Source organism: Notolabrus celidotus, chromosome 23, assembly GCF_009762535.1.
Source record: "Notolabrus celidotus isolate fNotCel1 chromosome 23, fNotCel1.pri, whole genome shotgun sequence".
NCBI lineage: Eukaryota > Metazoa > Chordata > Actinopteri > Labriformes > Labridae > Notolabrus > Notolabrus celidotus.
In genome coordinates this window covers 17,052,476-17,068,348 of record NC_048294.1, presented here as the reverse complement: position 1 = coordinate 17,068,348, position 15,873 = coordinate 17,052,476, and the positions used below count along the sequence as shown (strand labels likewise).

At 40.2% G+C, this 15,873-nt stretch overlaps 1 protein-coding gene across 1 annotated transcript in view; it reads left to right on the top strand.

The window, feature by feature from the left end:
• Positions 1–15,873, top strand: part of LOC117807144 (pyruvate carboxylase, mitochondrial-like) — a 408,892-nt gene that overhangs the window by 328,894 nt on the left and 64,125 nt on the right. The window contains exons 14-15 of the mRNA XM_034676222.1: positions 1,454–1,543; positions 8,842–9,063. Coding sequence (XP_034532113.1) covers positions 1,454–1,543; positions 8,842–9,063 — 312 coding nt within the window. The remainder of the gene's footprint in view (positions 1–1,453; positions 1,544–8,841; positions 9,064–15,873) is intronic.

Sequence of the window (15,873 nt, the reverse complement as noted above, 5' to 3'; positions counted from 1 at the left end):
ACACACTTAACAGGGGTAGAAATTTCAAATGACTTCATGGTTGGTCACTTATTCCCTGCATAGTGAGTTGAATGCAGTGGACTACAAAGTGAGCTCAACAGTAAGCATTGTAAGAAAACATTTCAGACACAACTTACAGCCTTACAAATGATGACATCACTGCTGCTGCTCATTTATAACGTGCAGCTTAACGCCAACCAGAGATCAATGATTAAAAACAACATAAAATTCAATGAAAACAAGATTTATAATGAGTTTATTTTCACAAATAAAGAGAACAAACAGATTCATATGTTTCAGTCAGCTGGGATTAAAGAATCAATAGCCCAACCCCCACTTATCTACTATCAATACATAATTGTTTTTGTAGATTTCAGTGAGCCTTTTGACTAGGAAGTGACACACTTTATGTAACAGCTTTACCAAACACAACATTTTTAGTGAGTGGAACTCAAATTCAAAATGAAGGAATTTTCAGGATAGGATTAGTAGGATTGGAATAGTAGCTTCGGTAGCAAAATGCAAGAAAGGCCTGATGCGACCTTTAATGGATCTAATACCACTGGCGATGTTGATTGTTAGGGTTAGGGTGCTCAACTTGCTTGCAGATGACAGCAACAAACAACAGACAAAAAGTCACTCCTGTTCAGCAGTATATGCCTTCCTCAAAACTTAAAAATAAATTGAATATTTCAAGGTGAAATATGGTCTAGAAAACAGGAGCGATTTTGGGATCAGACTTCTAGGTGACTCAGCCTCTAGAGAGATTGTGGTATGGAGAGCTCCTTGCAAGTGTTGAAACCTACCGTAAATCACTCTTTCACTGAACAACATTTATTTTCTTCCATATGAGATTTCTATTCCGAACAGTAATACTAAGTAACTTTTATTAATATTTTGTTGTGCAAATTATTAATAAAAATTAAATTTAACTGAAAATATCCACAACCAGTGACATCATTTTAACTGTTGCTGTGGTTGCACTTGTTGCTGTTCTTCTCTGTGCTTAATGGTGTTATATGATATTTTATATGAATTATTGGGTGATGATTCATCAGATTGATATCTTGCATATCTGATTATAATCAAATGGTTTATTATGTTTCCGTGGATGTAGACAGTTTAATCAGTCTATACCTTGGGTCATCTCAGCCCTCCACCAATGAAAAAAAAATAAGGAAGCTTACCACTGTTAGTATAGAAAGAAAGTTTCAAACTGTAGATAAAGAACATAAAATGTGTGACTCATAACTCAGGTCAATCAGTTCAATTTGATGCTAATTAATCTTAAAGCTTTGTAGCACATGTACTGAAAACATTGTATTCACTGATTGGGACACAACAAATGAAAGCCCTGCTGCAATCATGTGATTCTGATCCTTACTAGCCTCAGGGTGTCTGTTTCTTACCATCATTGACTGCATCTGACTTTTATTCTCTATTTTTATACCAGGTCATGTGATGGTGAATGGACCAACCACCCCCATCCCAGTAAAGGCTAAGCCCTCCTCCATAGACCCCGTCATTCCTCCTGTCACCATGGGTATGTCAATCAAATGCACCTCAGCCAGTTGTAGTGCATAGTTTACACACATTCACACATGAATCTGATTCAATTGTGACTATGAACAGAATCTTCATGAACAACCAGGGTGTTTAAGGCAGCAAGCATTATTACAGTGTATTTCTGCATGTAGGGCACAGTGTCAGTAAGACCAGCAGATGATAATCTAATCCTGCATCTAGCCTTTTAAAAAGTGTTGCATCTCTAGAAAATGTGATAGACTTTTGCTATAACTATAATATAATGCATCATCCTTTCTGTGTTTATTGCATTTGGACTAATTTAGCAAGACGCTCCCACTGCATGGGTTAGTGCTTCCATATCCCTGAGGCACCCATGCTAAAAATGTAAACACTTGTGGATCTGTAGGGCACTTTGGATAAAAGCACCCAGCAATGACAAATGGGCTGTCGAACAGTCTGATAGCTGTAGGCGGAGAGGCCTTCCTAAATGGCTCAGTTTGGCTCTCGGGGAGGAAAGGGGTTTTGGCCCAGAGTGCTCTGCTGAGCTGTGAGTACAGTGAAGAGAGGGTGCAGTTCATTGTTTGTGAAGGCAGATGCTCTGCGCTGCTCTGTACCAGCACCCCTGGAGCCTTGCAGGAAAGGCCAACGGCCAAACCAGGCTCTTTGATGAGCTTGTTGAGCGAGTTACAGTCTCTGGAGTCAAGCTGTCTGGGTTTGTGTTGTTCTACACACTAACTAGAGTGTTTTAGTGAATTTTGGATGATTTGACTGAGGATGAAATATTGATGACATGCTCACTTTTAAAATTAATAAAAACATTAAATATGTTGTTAAAAAATTCCAGGAAGTACTCTTGTTCACACCCGGTCCGTGGCAGTTTTACAAGGGTATATTTTTTGTCCTTTTCCACTGCGCTCCAAGGATTCGCACGAATTCATTCAACTGCTCCTTTTGACAGCAACAAAAAAGTCAGAGCTGTATCAATCTGACAAGTTTATCAGCACCCTGTTCTGCCTCAGCACATACCCCGGCATGCTCTGTAAATTTAGATTTATAGCAAAATAATGTGAGTAATATGAATCATAATCAGGCACAGCTAATCAAATCTGACATCTGAAAGCCATGCAGGGTGTGACAGAGTGAAACAGAAAGGAAAGAGTAATCTGCAGTGTTTGTGTTTCCATAAGAGTGAGTGTTACCCACCACTTGACTACTTATGCAAATCTTGTGTTGAAAGCTGTCATTGCTTGCCCCTCTTACTGCAAAACGCCAAACACACATGCATGCACACCTGACAGTCACACACCTCTGCACAATCTGGTAGGATTCCGAGCAGGTACTCTCTTTGTGTACATACCCCAACTTACGTACTGTATGCAGCGGATGAGGTAGTTGTATGCAGTGCAGGCACGCACAGAGGCATACCTAAAGCCTAGTAATGAGATTTGTAATGTGCTTATATCCGTTCTCTCATTCAGCGGAGGGATTGAGAGAAGAGAGGGATTAGGCCTGTATTATCACACTCTGTGGAGGGAGGGACCGGGGCATGGAAGGAGAACGGGGTCATGGAAGAGGCAGAGAGAGAGTTTGGGAGGTGTATAATCCCTAAATGTAGATAAAACAGTCAGGGTGACATGGAGATATGGAAAGATAAATTGATAGAGATATATGTGAGGAAAGAGAGGAGGTTGGATAGAGAGCAAAGAAGAGTATTATCTTGTTACACCCACAGGAAGATCAAAGTGACATTGTATATACCAGAATCTCAAATGTGTAGATAAGGATAAAGAAAAATATATTCCTAGAAATAAAGTGTTCCTGAAAGCTCGGCCGTAGACATCCTGACAGAATCAGTTAAGTACTCAAAGGCCATTATTTTCTAATTAGAGTTTGAAGTCTAAAACGTTCACTCAGAAAGCTGATTGCGGGTGGTTCATCGATGTGTAGAAGTACACCTTGTTCCAATTATCATCTGGATTTATTTAATGGAGGACATCTAGAGGTTAATCACCAGATGCCTGTGAGCGAGCTTAAGGAAGAATGTCTAATAAAATGACAGACTATTTCTCCCCTCCAGTTGTCTGAGCTCTTTTCATCTCTGCGTTAAAATAGTAGGGTGGTTTGTGGCACAATATGCAAAGCCTGTGCACAAATGCCCTTTATGCCTTCATATTTCCTAGTTATAAGGTCTTTCCTCCCCTGCCTGCTTCTAGTTTTGATGACTTCATTAGCCATCTTCAACAGAAAGGACTGCTTTCTGCCCTTTGTATTGTTTTACTTTTGTTTTGGTCCATAGCTTTAAAGAGAGTCGTACAGAGCCTTACATTTGGCTTTCTGAAACCTGCAGATACTTTGGATTTTCCCAGGTGTGGGCACTGCAAAGTCATTTTTTCTTTACTTCCTTGGTCTTTTCTTTGCTCTACAAACATTTTCTTAGTCTGTTTCACACCTCCCATACAACTGTGTAGGAAAAGCAAATTATGTTTATAAACAGCTCTGCCAGTCAAATGTTGGCAGGCTGAGTTGTAGCAGTTATGGTGAAAAAGTGAGACATGATTAAGTGCAAATTAAGTGTAAATACCTTTCTGCCATACGAGGAAGAAATATCTTTTGTTTAGTTTATATTTTTCAGCTTTAAGGGAGGATTTGGCACCTGTAGGAGACAACTGGCTCCACATTTGTTTAACATCTTCTACTATCACACCTAATTGATTAACTGATCCAGCACACCTGACTTTAATGAAGCGCTAATTAGCAGTCCCACCAGGATCTGCCAATTAACCGGTTCCCTAAACATGAAGATACAGCACTGCTAAGCGTCTTCTTTGGAGGAAGATGTTAGCTCCGGACGGCGTCAAGGAAAGCAGTCATTACTCTGAGATTATCGCCTACACAAACTGCAGATACAGGAAACACCTCTGAGCAGTGTAGCTCACCCTGTTAAGTCATATTAGCTGCCTGAGTTGGAGCTGGAGGAGAAGAGCAGCAGACAGGGGAGAGAGGGCCAGACAGGTGAGGAATGTCAAGGAAGGAGGTATGAAGTGATATCGGCCTGGGAGAAGGAGGAGTGAAGTGAGTGCAAAGAAGCTTGGGAGTGGGACGGAGGTGCTTCCAATGCAAAGGAAAGAGTGTGTTTGCGTGTAAGTGGGTCAATTGTCAAGCACAGCAACTGCTAACCGCTTGGGACTTGTATCTCTTTACTACTTATAGTGTCTTCTTTGCATGATACGACAGCACCAAATCTACTCAAACACTGACTACCCTTCTCGAAGAACAGATAGGCCATTCTATAGTCACTGTATTCCCAGCACAGGTGCCCTCATTCCCTCTTTATTGTATCGAGGCAGATGTGTCAAAAACAGGACAACTGCTAAAGCACAGAAAGCAAAAGACTGTATTAGAATGAGAAACAGAGGGAAGACTGTACTACAAAACATTTTCTATTATTTTCTGTTTGTGTGTATGACGTGTTACCAGTCAGCTGCATTATACAGATCCTGATAAGTTCAAAGTGTCTGTATCTATTTCTTGCCACAGCATGATGTGACATAGCTCATCTGAGCTCATTTTGTGTGTGTATAAGTGGACCTATGTATCTGCATCAGCGTGTGTGTGTGTGTGTGTGGAGTTAATTTTCCTTTTGCCTTGGAGACAATTATAGCAGAGATCATTTGTTTTCAGGGATGTGGCACAACAATAAAGGTTAAGAGCAAATACTCAACTACACAGAGAGTGAAGAGGGAGGCAAGTGAGATGGGGGCCAAGCAAGCAGGCAGATAGCAGCTTGTAACTAGTCCAATTGATTGATGATTTGTACAGAGTTCCTGCAAAAATAATAGATCCCAAATCCGAATGCCTCTGGTTGTGCTGGTTTTTAATTACCAGGCATGGAAAGAGAGCTGAGCTATGTGAGGATGACAACTATACAAAGCAGGGTGAGGTCTCTGCAATGTTAACTTGTATGTTCTGAGGACTGTTTAGCTGTTGTCGACTGGAAATGCCAGTGTTTCTCTTGGGGGTTCTGCAGGGATTGCTAGGATCCATCCCAAGTGGAGACTTTTAGCAGGGGCGGTACGTTTGATATCCTGTATGCCATTACAGTCTTGTAAGCTAACCAGAACATTCATCTAATGCCAGCATGTCTACAGTCTTCATCCCTGCTTCCTTAGGGAGAGCAGCCTGCCAGGTTTCTGGAACCCATTTATTGGATGTTACTCCAGTTGATTTACCTGATTCTAGTACATCTGTTAGGTCTCATTAATCTTATTTTAGCCTAGCTGGTGGCCTGGATCCTGGATGCATTGGTTTTTCCTCACTTGGACTGAAATATCCCAACAATCATTGGATATATCCAGTATATATAGCCATGGATTAATTAAGCAAAGATATTTGTATTATAAAGAGAATGAATCTGACTGATCTTGGGATCGCCTGGGATTTTTTAGATTAATAGCAGGTCAAAAATGCAAGGCTCCTCCCAAAGGATGTTATGAAACAGACCTGAAATTAATACTGATTCCTTTAGTGACCCTCAAAAGCAAATGAATCCATCAGGAGGTGATTGATCATGTAAGAAGGGTGAAATATACTTAGCCGGTGGTCATAGAAATAGAATCCAGACAGGGTAAGGCAAGATCCGATGAGAAGCAGATTCGACTTGGCACAACCACCAGCTAACTGTAATTATCCCTCTTATTACTCTGCTTTCAACAAGGTGACACTAATTATTTATCTAAAGATGACCAAATTTATTTAGATAAAATAAAAACTGTCTCTCAGCTTTGATGGTTGGTAGTGCTTTAATGGCAACAGTACACAAAAATCCCAGCAGCACTTGTATAAGGTCTCCCTCCTGGTAACCTTAGAGGCGTTTTATCCACTCAACCAGTCCTGTTACACTGCCAAAGCCCATACCATGTTGAGGTTTGTGGTTTGCTTTCCCTAGTTCATTTCTGAGCTGCACTTCTTGTCTTCTCTCCTCAGCCTTGTGGTCAGCCTTAAACCACCAATGAAATGTTGTGCTCTCCAAATAAACTGAGAGCAGTGTTAAAAATGTCCTCCCTGTTGTTAACCATGGCTGTTGGAGAGTAATGTTTTTGTCAGATTGTCAAAAGAAGAGGTGAAACCATGAACAGCATAGTAGTTATGCCGTATCTCCGGATTGATTTGATGTGTGTGATCAGGTTGTTCCTAGCGCTGCCTTTGGTATTAGGAACCCTCGTCAGGAGGTATTAACTAAACACGAACAAGTATTTAACACAGCTGGGTGATCAGTAAGAAAGTCTAGTAATCTTTAAAGTTATTTCTAAAGTATGGAACCCCTGCAGTTATGGGAGGACGTGATCACCAGAACACTGCTAAAACCGACAAGTTTGCTGCAGGAGACACACCGATGAACACAATCACCTTCCTTTACTGACAAGCTACTAAGGACGCAGTGATCAGGGCTGGTATCGCTATTTTACAGCACATTTATCGTGCACCAACTACTCCTTAAGTTGCAATTCCATACAGCATGTTCTTGCAGAAAGCGGCAGCTGGGCTGATCAAACCAGAAACTCTACCTCCACCTCCCGAGGATGCAGCTGCACAGCATTCTCTCTGTGCCTATATCCTAATCTAGAACTGGATGCTTCCACAGAACATGTCTTTGGACCCCAGAGAGTATGGATGGATGGTAGGAGTTCATGGTTATGAGCCGATTCCAACACTAGAGATCCCATGGCTCCTGAGGTTCACAAGCTATAATTGGAACAGAGACTGCAGCAACCAGCAGTGCAGCTGCAAGAGGAACGATGTCAAGTGTATCCCAACATGTGGAAATTGTAAGAGCAATGCATGCAAGAGCTGTATCTGTGATGATTAATCTGGAGAAGACTCTGGTGGCAGACTCATAGGGGCAGCCCCAACATTTAAAAAACATATTTGTTTTCTATGATTTAAATCTGGATGACAATGTCGACAAAAAAGACCTGTTTAATGTAATGCCAAGCATAAACACTACAACCCTTGAGGCTAAGGGAAGCTAGCATACTCCTGTTCACAGATATTAAAACTGGAAGTTAAATCTTATTCTGACATCTTACTGAAAAATAGAGCTGACCTTTAGTCTGCCTCTCACCAACTATTTTCACATCCAGACTTTATTTTAGCCCTCAGCTCTTGTTTTTGATTCGCTGCAAAACTATAGAAATCTGTTGCATCATGCCAGTTGTTGGGTTTTTTTTTTTATCTCATGAGATCACCAGGTCATGCTATGTAGTGCGGCGCTCCCTCTTGAAGGCACAAGCTTAATAATATTCTTTGGTGTGTAATGTGTAATTATTTCAAAAGATTTTGTTTGTTCTCTAGTTGGGTCTGTCTGTCTTCTGGACGAGCAGACGTATCTGTTTCAGGATACTGATTCAGGACTGAAACTAAAATGGAAACATAATACATAAATTGAATTTAAAAGGATATATACATAGATAACTGAGTCTATCTGAAGATGTATGCACTCTTAAAACAGAATATTAATGTGTGCCATACTTATATTGATAACAGCATTATAACCCTTTGATTACTGTTTTTTCAGACTCTCTGGACCTTAAACCAGAGACAGACAGTGCAAGGAAAATGAGAGGTGCATAAAAAGTGCAATAGCAGCCATTTTGATACCAATTCGCCCTCAGGTGGAAACCATTCAGAACCGAGCTCAGTCACTTGGCTTTCTTGTTTCAGTGAACAGTTGCTGCTTACTTTATATAGAAACCATGGCCATATGAGTCACTGTCAGCAGTAGAAATCCATTTTCACAAATCGGTGGGTGGTGTGTCTAATAAGCCAGCTGCTGCTGAGCTTATTCCTTTTATGGGAGATCGAGTTGGGCTGAAGGCGACTGGAGCAGCAATGAGAAGAGATGGCGACCACCTCATTAGCAGAAGTTATGACATGCCCCGGACTTGTTAACAGCACAACTTGAAAGTGAACGCTGTGTAAATAACATCTGTTTACCTGCTTGCTTGACATGTTGTTATAATTGTGTAAAGTCAATACAACACTTATGATTGGATAAATAAAGGGCTACTCGCATTTCTTATCCAATTACTCCAACAAATTGGTGCAACTTCATTAAGCTTATTTACAGGTTATTAACTTATTATCAGTGAGTCAGAGTTTGAAGGAACATTTTTAAACTTTTCTCCAGCATCTCATATTGATTTCTTTCAAACTGCTTTAATCTATGAATAAAAACAACCCTGTTTAACTTTCATTACCCTAGTGCATCATTCTCCACAGTGACCTCTTCTTTTCCTCTCCCTCTTTTACTCCTAGGCGACCCTCCCATTGGTTTCCGTGACGTGTTGCTGCGTGACGGTCCAGAGGGGTTCGCCAAGGCCGTCCGTGCCCAAAAAGGCCTGTTGCTCATGGACACCACCTTCAGAGATGCCCATCAGTCCCTCCTGGCCACAAGGGTCCGCACCCACGACCTGAAGATGATCTCTCCATTCGTTAGCCACAACTTCAGTAACCTTTACAGCCTGGAGAACTGGGGAGGTGAGTGTCTACGTGTTGGATGTATGTCCTAAATGTAATTATTTAAAGCACCATGAAATATTCAAACACAGAACTTCTCATAAAACCACAGTTTAGAAATTGATACACACCAGTTTTTGTACTGAATAGACAAAAAATACCCTTTAGGCGGACTATGCCAGGTTAAGCTAACTAGCTTTAGCACTGTCTCATGGTATCCAATTTTTTTTATAAATCTGCTAACCTTTTTGACCTCAGAATAATCATAACTAAGTACAAACCTATAAAAGGTGATTTCATAAAAGCAGCCATGTAAAAAATGTCATGAATCCCCCTCCTCTGATGGCTATCACTTTAATTAAATCTTTTGTGCATGTGCCCCTCTGTTTTAATCCGTCTGAACAACCATGCCTGTACTTTCCATTCTCTTACCGCTCTTGGGATAGATCTGTTTCATGTTTGGTTGACGACAGTGATTGTACTCCTTTGTTTTCCTTGGTTGAGCCGTGAGAATCAGGTGACATTGAGTACTTATCTCATGCCTCTATCTCCTCTCCCAGAAGTCAGCCTGCAGCAAGTTCCCTCAGTAGACAAAAGGCTGTACCTTTCCCCTGCTCCTCAATGAATAGAGAAAATGATGCATTATTGAAACTTCTTGGTGCATGAACAGCCAAATAGTGTCCCTGTATAATTTGTAATTACTCTGAAATTGGCCGGAGAATGAAAAATGCACGTCATGTTTGAACAGTTGGTGACAAGACCAATTATCAACATTTCTTGATAATGGCCCAATGTGAAGTGCAATTGTTATGAACTGGTTTCGAAGCGAGAATTCATTATTCCCATTTGAACAATTTAACACTCAAGACACATTTGTGGAAGAGACGTGCCAGTGAACCTCTGTGGCTTGAAACTTTAAATTAACGCTCAGTTCTAGTGAACTTCTCAGTGATTGGCAGGTTGCTGCGCTTTGAGTAGTTTACAAGAACTAGAAAACAAAAGGATGAAGTAAACAGGGGTTCTGTTTCAGACAGCACTTTCATGGTTAGATGGTTTAACAAAGTGATGAAAAAATCAAACACAAAAGGCCGTGGAGTGAAGCCTCTTTGGTAGTGTAAACCCTTTCTGAGCTTAAGTTCCTCCCAGTAGCTGATCACAGTTAGGGAGAGCAATATATTTCATTACTGTGGGAGAGCTCTCAGAGCAGGTCTCACATTAAGCAACTGTCTACTCATCTCATGTTTAAACTGATAAAAAGGTTATGGCAGAGGTAAATCAGTGAGGAGGGACTCAATAGAAAAAGCTTAAACACTTCCTGGCTTCTGCTTGTAGTTTATCGAGACATTATTATGAAACTGAGCAGAGGAAAATTATTTGAATTTAGCTAATTTATATTTGAGCAGTTACATTAAAAGTAAATCTTTGAATAGCCCCTAAAAACCTGCCTTGAACCAAGTATTGGAAGTTGCAGAGTACATGCCAGGCCAGTATTATGCTGCGTCAACCACTTCTGAAAGGTAAAAGTGTTGGCTAGTGGACATAAAAAGTACTTTTTTTGAAAACTTGAAAGACGTTCAAATTAAACTGTTGTTCACCATCATGTATAATGACGCATCACACAACCTCATGGATGGTGATCCTTTGGAGAATCCCACCCCTCTGTAGCAGCTTCTCGCTAGGTTTATACCATGCAGCAACCTCCAGTGTTGACAAATGAAGCTAATGTAGAGGTGCTACACAACCTGTAGTTCCTGGAGTGTCCACTTGAGGCTAGTGTCAAAAGCTCAGTTAGTCCCATTAATAACCATGCTAAAAATGCTCATTTTTACTGCAAAAATCAACAATTTACAGTCTGATTCAAAAAACGTTTTATGGTCTGAATAGCTTATCCACAATGCACTGGAAGTGATTTTATTCATAACCATTTTGATGATATCACAGCTAAGAGCCATGCATAGAATTGCATGATTGGGGGCGTGCTTGTGTTAACTGACAGGCTGGCATGATGTAGCTGTTTACCAGGAGGCTAAAGGCTCATAACAACTGACTTCATAATGCATAACTTAGACAAGTTTAATATATCGAGTGATGTCTATAATAATAATAATGCATTTTATTTAAAAGGTGCCTTTATTAGCACTCAAGGTCACCATACATGGCAGAGTTTAAAAAAAACGATATCAAAATTAAGATGATAAAATCAAGAAGGCATGATACAGTGTAATTAATAAAAACAAATACAATTTTCAGGATCAGATACAGTGCAATGAAGAGGTGTAATCAGAGTGAAAATGACAGTTTAAAAAGATGTGTCTTGAGATGTGGTTTAAAAATTGAAAGAGAGTTGATGTTACGGATGTCTGATGGGAGGGAGTTCAAGAGGCGGGGGGCAGACCGGCTGAAGGCTCTGGACCCCATGGTGGTTGAGCGGGTGATGGTGTAGTGAGGTGAATGGAAGACGAAGACCTGAGAGTGCGGCTGGGTGTGTTGATGTGCAGAAGTTCAGAGAGGTATGATGGAGCGAGGTTATGGAGGGCCTTAAAGGTGAGGAGCAGGATCTTGAAATCAATGCGAGTTTTGACCGGTAGCCAGTGAAGCTGCTGAAGAACGGGAGTGATGTGATTAATGGACGGAGTTCGGGTGATAATACGAGCAGCAGAGTTCTGGACCAGTTGGAGTTTATGGGTGGATTTGAGAGGGAGACCAAAAGAGGAGGTAATTACAATAATCAGTGCGTGTCTATGTTGACAATGACAATAGCTGTGTTAACATGAACCACTCAAAATCTAAAAAATTGCCTGATCAGAATACAAACGGCTCATGTTAACACCACATTCAGAAAATAATGGTATGTTCTGGCCCTTGAGAAGAGAGACCTTTCCATTTGGATCATTAGCCATATAAACACTTGATCAGATTGTTTCTTACTTGGTTGAGTTAAAACTGATCTGTAGCTGACACAGTTTTAATTTCTTTTTTTGTCTTTAAAAAGCATTTTAAAAAAATTAAGCCTCAACTTTATTCCTTGCAACTCTAAAATAACTCAGGATTGTTGAGGGTCTGGATGTTAAAAAATTAAATTAATGAATTTACAAAATACCGACAGCCAAAGTAACAGACGCTAGAGAAGGTGAAAGTTATCTCTGGTGCAGGGGAGAGAGTGGAGGAACAGTATGAAGAGGCGTGTGGTGACAGTTTTTTTCTAAACTTTATTTGTAACACATCATGTACAATGGTGTTTGTTTACATCAGTTTCTGCTATTTTCGACACATTAGGTCGGCTAGAACAACTCTGCACATTCCAAAAGGATTTTATTCAGATTGAATTCTTGATGCATGTATACACACGTCTTATTTGGAGTACTGTACTTAGTGCCCATGAAAGCAGTAAAGTTCATGTAGACACAGCTAATGAAGGCATGTCTAAGCGATTAAAGGACACACTTGGTCTTCTGTTAAGTCGTTCTGACCGATTATCTGGTCTTATCTGCGGAAGAAACCAGAGAAAAGTGCAAAACAGCTAAAAAAAAAGTAAACTGTGGAAACCTTTAATGATTCGTCATTAAGGCTGTTCATTTACTTGGAGTTTGTTTCCTCTGCTGAGATTTCACATGGATTTTGAAAGTTTAAGCCATCACCCCATTGAAGTGTTAAAGCGAGAGAGAGAATCAGCAGTAGGTAAAGACTTTAATTAGCTCAAGTACCAAAGAGTCAAACATACTTCTAGTAAGGATTGAGCTGAAACAGCGAGCATGTACTTTAAAATAATAAAGGTGAAATCATCGCTTTCTTCATCGTACTCCAGCAGAATATTTTTCAGAACAACGTAATTGCTGTAAAGCTTAAGACCCTGAAATTGGGCATTTGCTGCAGCAAAATCCCCAAGTAAACACTGCAGATTAAAGTGGTCCCTGAGTTGAATGCATGATAAAACAGCAATACAAAAGCACATACATCTTCCTTTGTGTCTTCCCTCTAAACTCTCTCATAAAGCGCTAATGTTTGAACTGCAGCAGGAGCCAGCTCTGAAATCTTCTGTCAATGAAAGCTCCTGAGGTTGAACCGGTCTTCTGTCTTCATAATGTCAGAGGAAGTGAATATATGCTTGTCTGACTCTCGTTTAAACGATGACAGCAAAGAGTACATCACTGAAATCAAATGTAAAGCAGGAGTCTGAGAAGTTTCAACATCTACTGACATAACGAAGCCGTAATGGGCTGATATTAAGAGCGGAGAAACATGAGATTGTCTGTCTGAGTTTAGGGAAGTTGTGGAGAGCGTGTGAATCATCAAAAGGAAATGGAGTATGCTATGGGATCCTCTGGAGGCGTCAGTAGTTCTCGCATGATTTGATTAAGAGTTGCAAAACAGAGTAGTACTTTCTCACAATTATTGAAACACCTTCAGGCAGAATAAATTCTCAATAGTGATAAGCCCCTGAAAGCTTTCACTGACTTTAATAGTGTACTGTATGATAATAATCTTCCTTTGCATATTAATATTGTGATGCTAATTTGATTATTTATTAGCAGGAACAACAAAGCATTTTAAAAACTGTGTTGAAACTGCCAGCAAGCCTTTTGACACCACATCTCTAAACATGACATTAAAAGTTCACTTTAGTTGGTTGTTTAAACTGTGCTTGCACATAAAACAAGTCAGTGTTGTGACTTTTTATAAATATATGTAACAAACACACTTAGCTTCAACCCCCCCATGGGGATACATTTGCAGAAGCTGAGCATGACCTGTAAACTCTCCTGAATTGGATTTAGAATATTTACTTTTTCATAACAGAAGGCCAACCAGTGTACATCTTTTCAAAACACAAAGTGTTACTGGCTCGATTTTCTAAAGAGGGCTTCGAGCAGACCTCACATTGAGCAACAGCCTACTCATCTTATGTTGAAACATAAAACAACATAAAACAAGTTGACAACAGAAGCAAACCACTGAGGAGGTATCTGGTTTTTAATGACCGAAACACTCAGCCTCCATCTCTGTGATCATATCATGACGGTATTATGACACCAAACAGAGAGAGATAACACAAATTAACTCAATCATGTTGGAGCCGTCACACTGAAAATGAGTTCTTGAAGGCAGAGGATGAAAACTGGCGGTGAACTCCATCCGTTACTCTGGAGGAAAGAGTTGAAAAGGTGCCAGAGTAGTCCTTTGTCCCTGTATGTCTTATTAAACTGTTTGAACCAGGGCTGAAAGAGGACAGTGTTTAATTAATGGACATGAATGCCCTTTTAACATTTAATTGTCATATTTTAAGGCAACCTCACTTTTCCTGCAGTCTCAGTAATGGGCGGATTGTCTCTACTGTCACAAACGTTGATAAATGTCCTGAAATTTTTTTTTCTGGGTTATACATATAAAATTATTAGTTTTTCTCTCAATATTATTTAGTTAGCTTCCTTAGTTCCTTTCAAAATTTCAGTAGAGCACTTTGTGACCTCTGTTTTGTGCATTATGATCACAGTTTCCCTGCTAAAAAGAAAGAAATGTCAATAACAAAGCAGCAGAGGCTAATGTCCACACTTTCAGTTCATTTGTATTCACTTAATGTTTTAATAATGCAGCGCAATGGACTGTTTCTGTTGTCCACAAGTTCAACACACCCAAGCTTTGTTTGAGTCAACTAGTTCAACAAAGCCTGAAGCTCGAGTTAGAGATATCGAATGTAACAGGGATGGTTCTGAAATTTCGCTATCATCTCCAGGCTCTGTGCTGCACTGAGCATTTTTAATACTGTAGGCTGGAATTGCTCATCATATGTTGTGTCTAAGCTGTAGTACAGTCTTCTCGGGGTTGTAGCTCTGGTGAGCTCTAAATCTTTTGGCTTCACAGTCAGTGAACACCTATGACATTGATTTTCATGTACTGTCTATGATCTATCCTGGCGGCTTGGTCCCACAGGTGAGCCACATGAGGAGGGAGCTTGTTGTTAATTGTATCGTGTATCAAAATGAGTGAAAATCTCATAGTAATGATACCACCGTCACAACCAGCTGAACTTACAAAACAGCTGCACACGTAAGACCATTCAGAACATTCATGCATGCTGAACTGCTGCATTTAAAAACCCTTCCCACCCTTTCATAACACAGCCAAAATTACAAACTCCACCACTAAAAACGAGTAATTCGCTGAGCTTGCATCAGGTTCTTCCAGAGTAACACACATCATACAATCGTCTTAAGAGGACCAGTGCTTCTCTTAAGGAGGATACTTAAAGTGAAAATCATTGAAGTGTCTCTTTAATGAGCGAATGTTAGAGTCTTTGAGATCTTCATGATGATGTGTGGCATCATACGGTTTGTTCTTATCCCCACTATCACTATCCTTCATTCCCTCAGCTTTCGATACCCAAAGTTCCCTGATTCACTGCATGCCAGCCATGCTCTCGCCTTGTATTGATTGAAGCTGCAAAACACACATTAGAGCAGCATGCTGCAGTAAAAAGTTCAGCTGTAGCATACACTGTCGCACAGTGTGTGCTTATAACTATACCTTTAAACAGTTCCTCATAAATCACGTTATGACCACAGCAGGAACAACTCCTGTTCCTTTTTTGATAGGTCCCTATACAAGGCTTTTATTGCAAAGTGATCAGAGATGGAGAATTTTACACTCTGCTGGGCTTAAATCACTTAGAACCAAATAAATCACTGAAGGGAGATGACCACGTGTGTATAGAACGATGTTATCTGCACACATTGTCCCTATGCAGGAATCCTTTTTTTACACAGCCGGATCTAAGATAGGGAATATTGCTTTCACATGTTTCTGCTGCTTAGAGGCAGAATGAATCATTGAAGA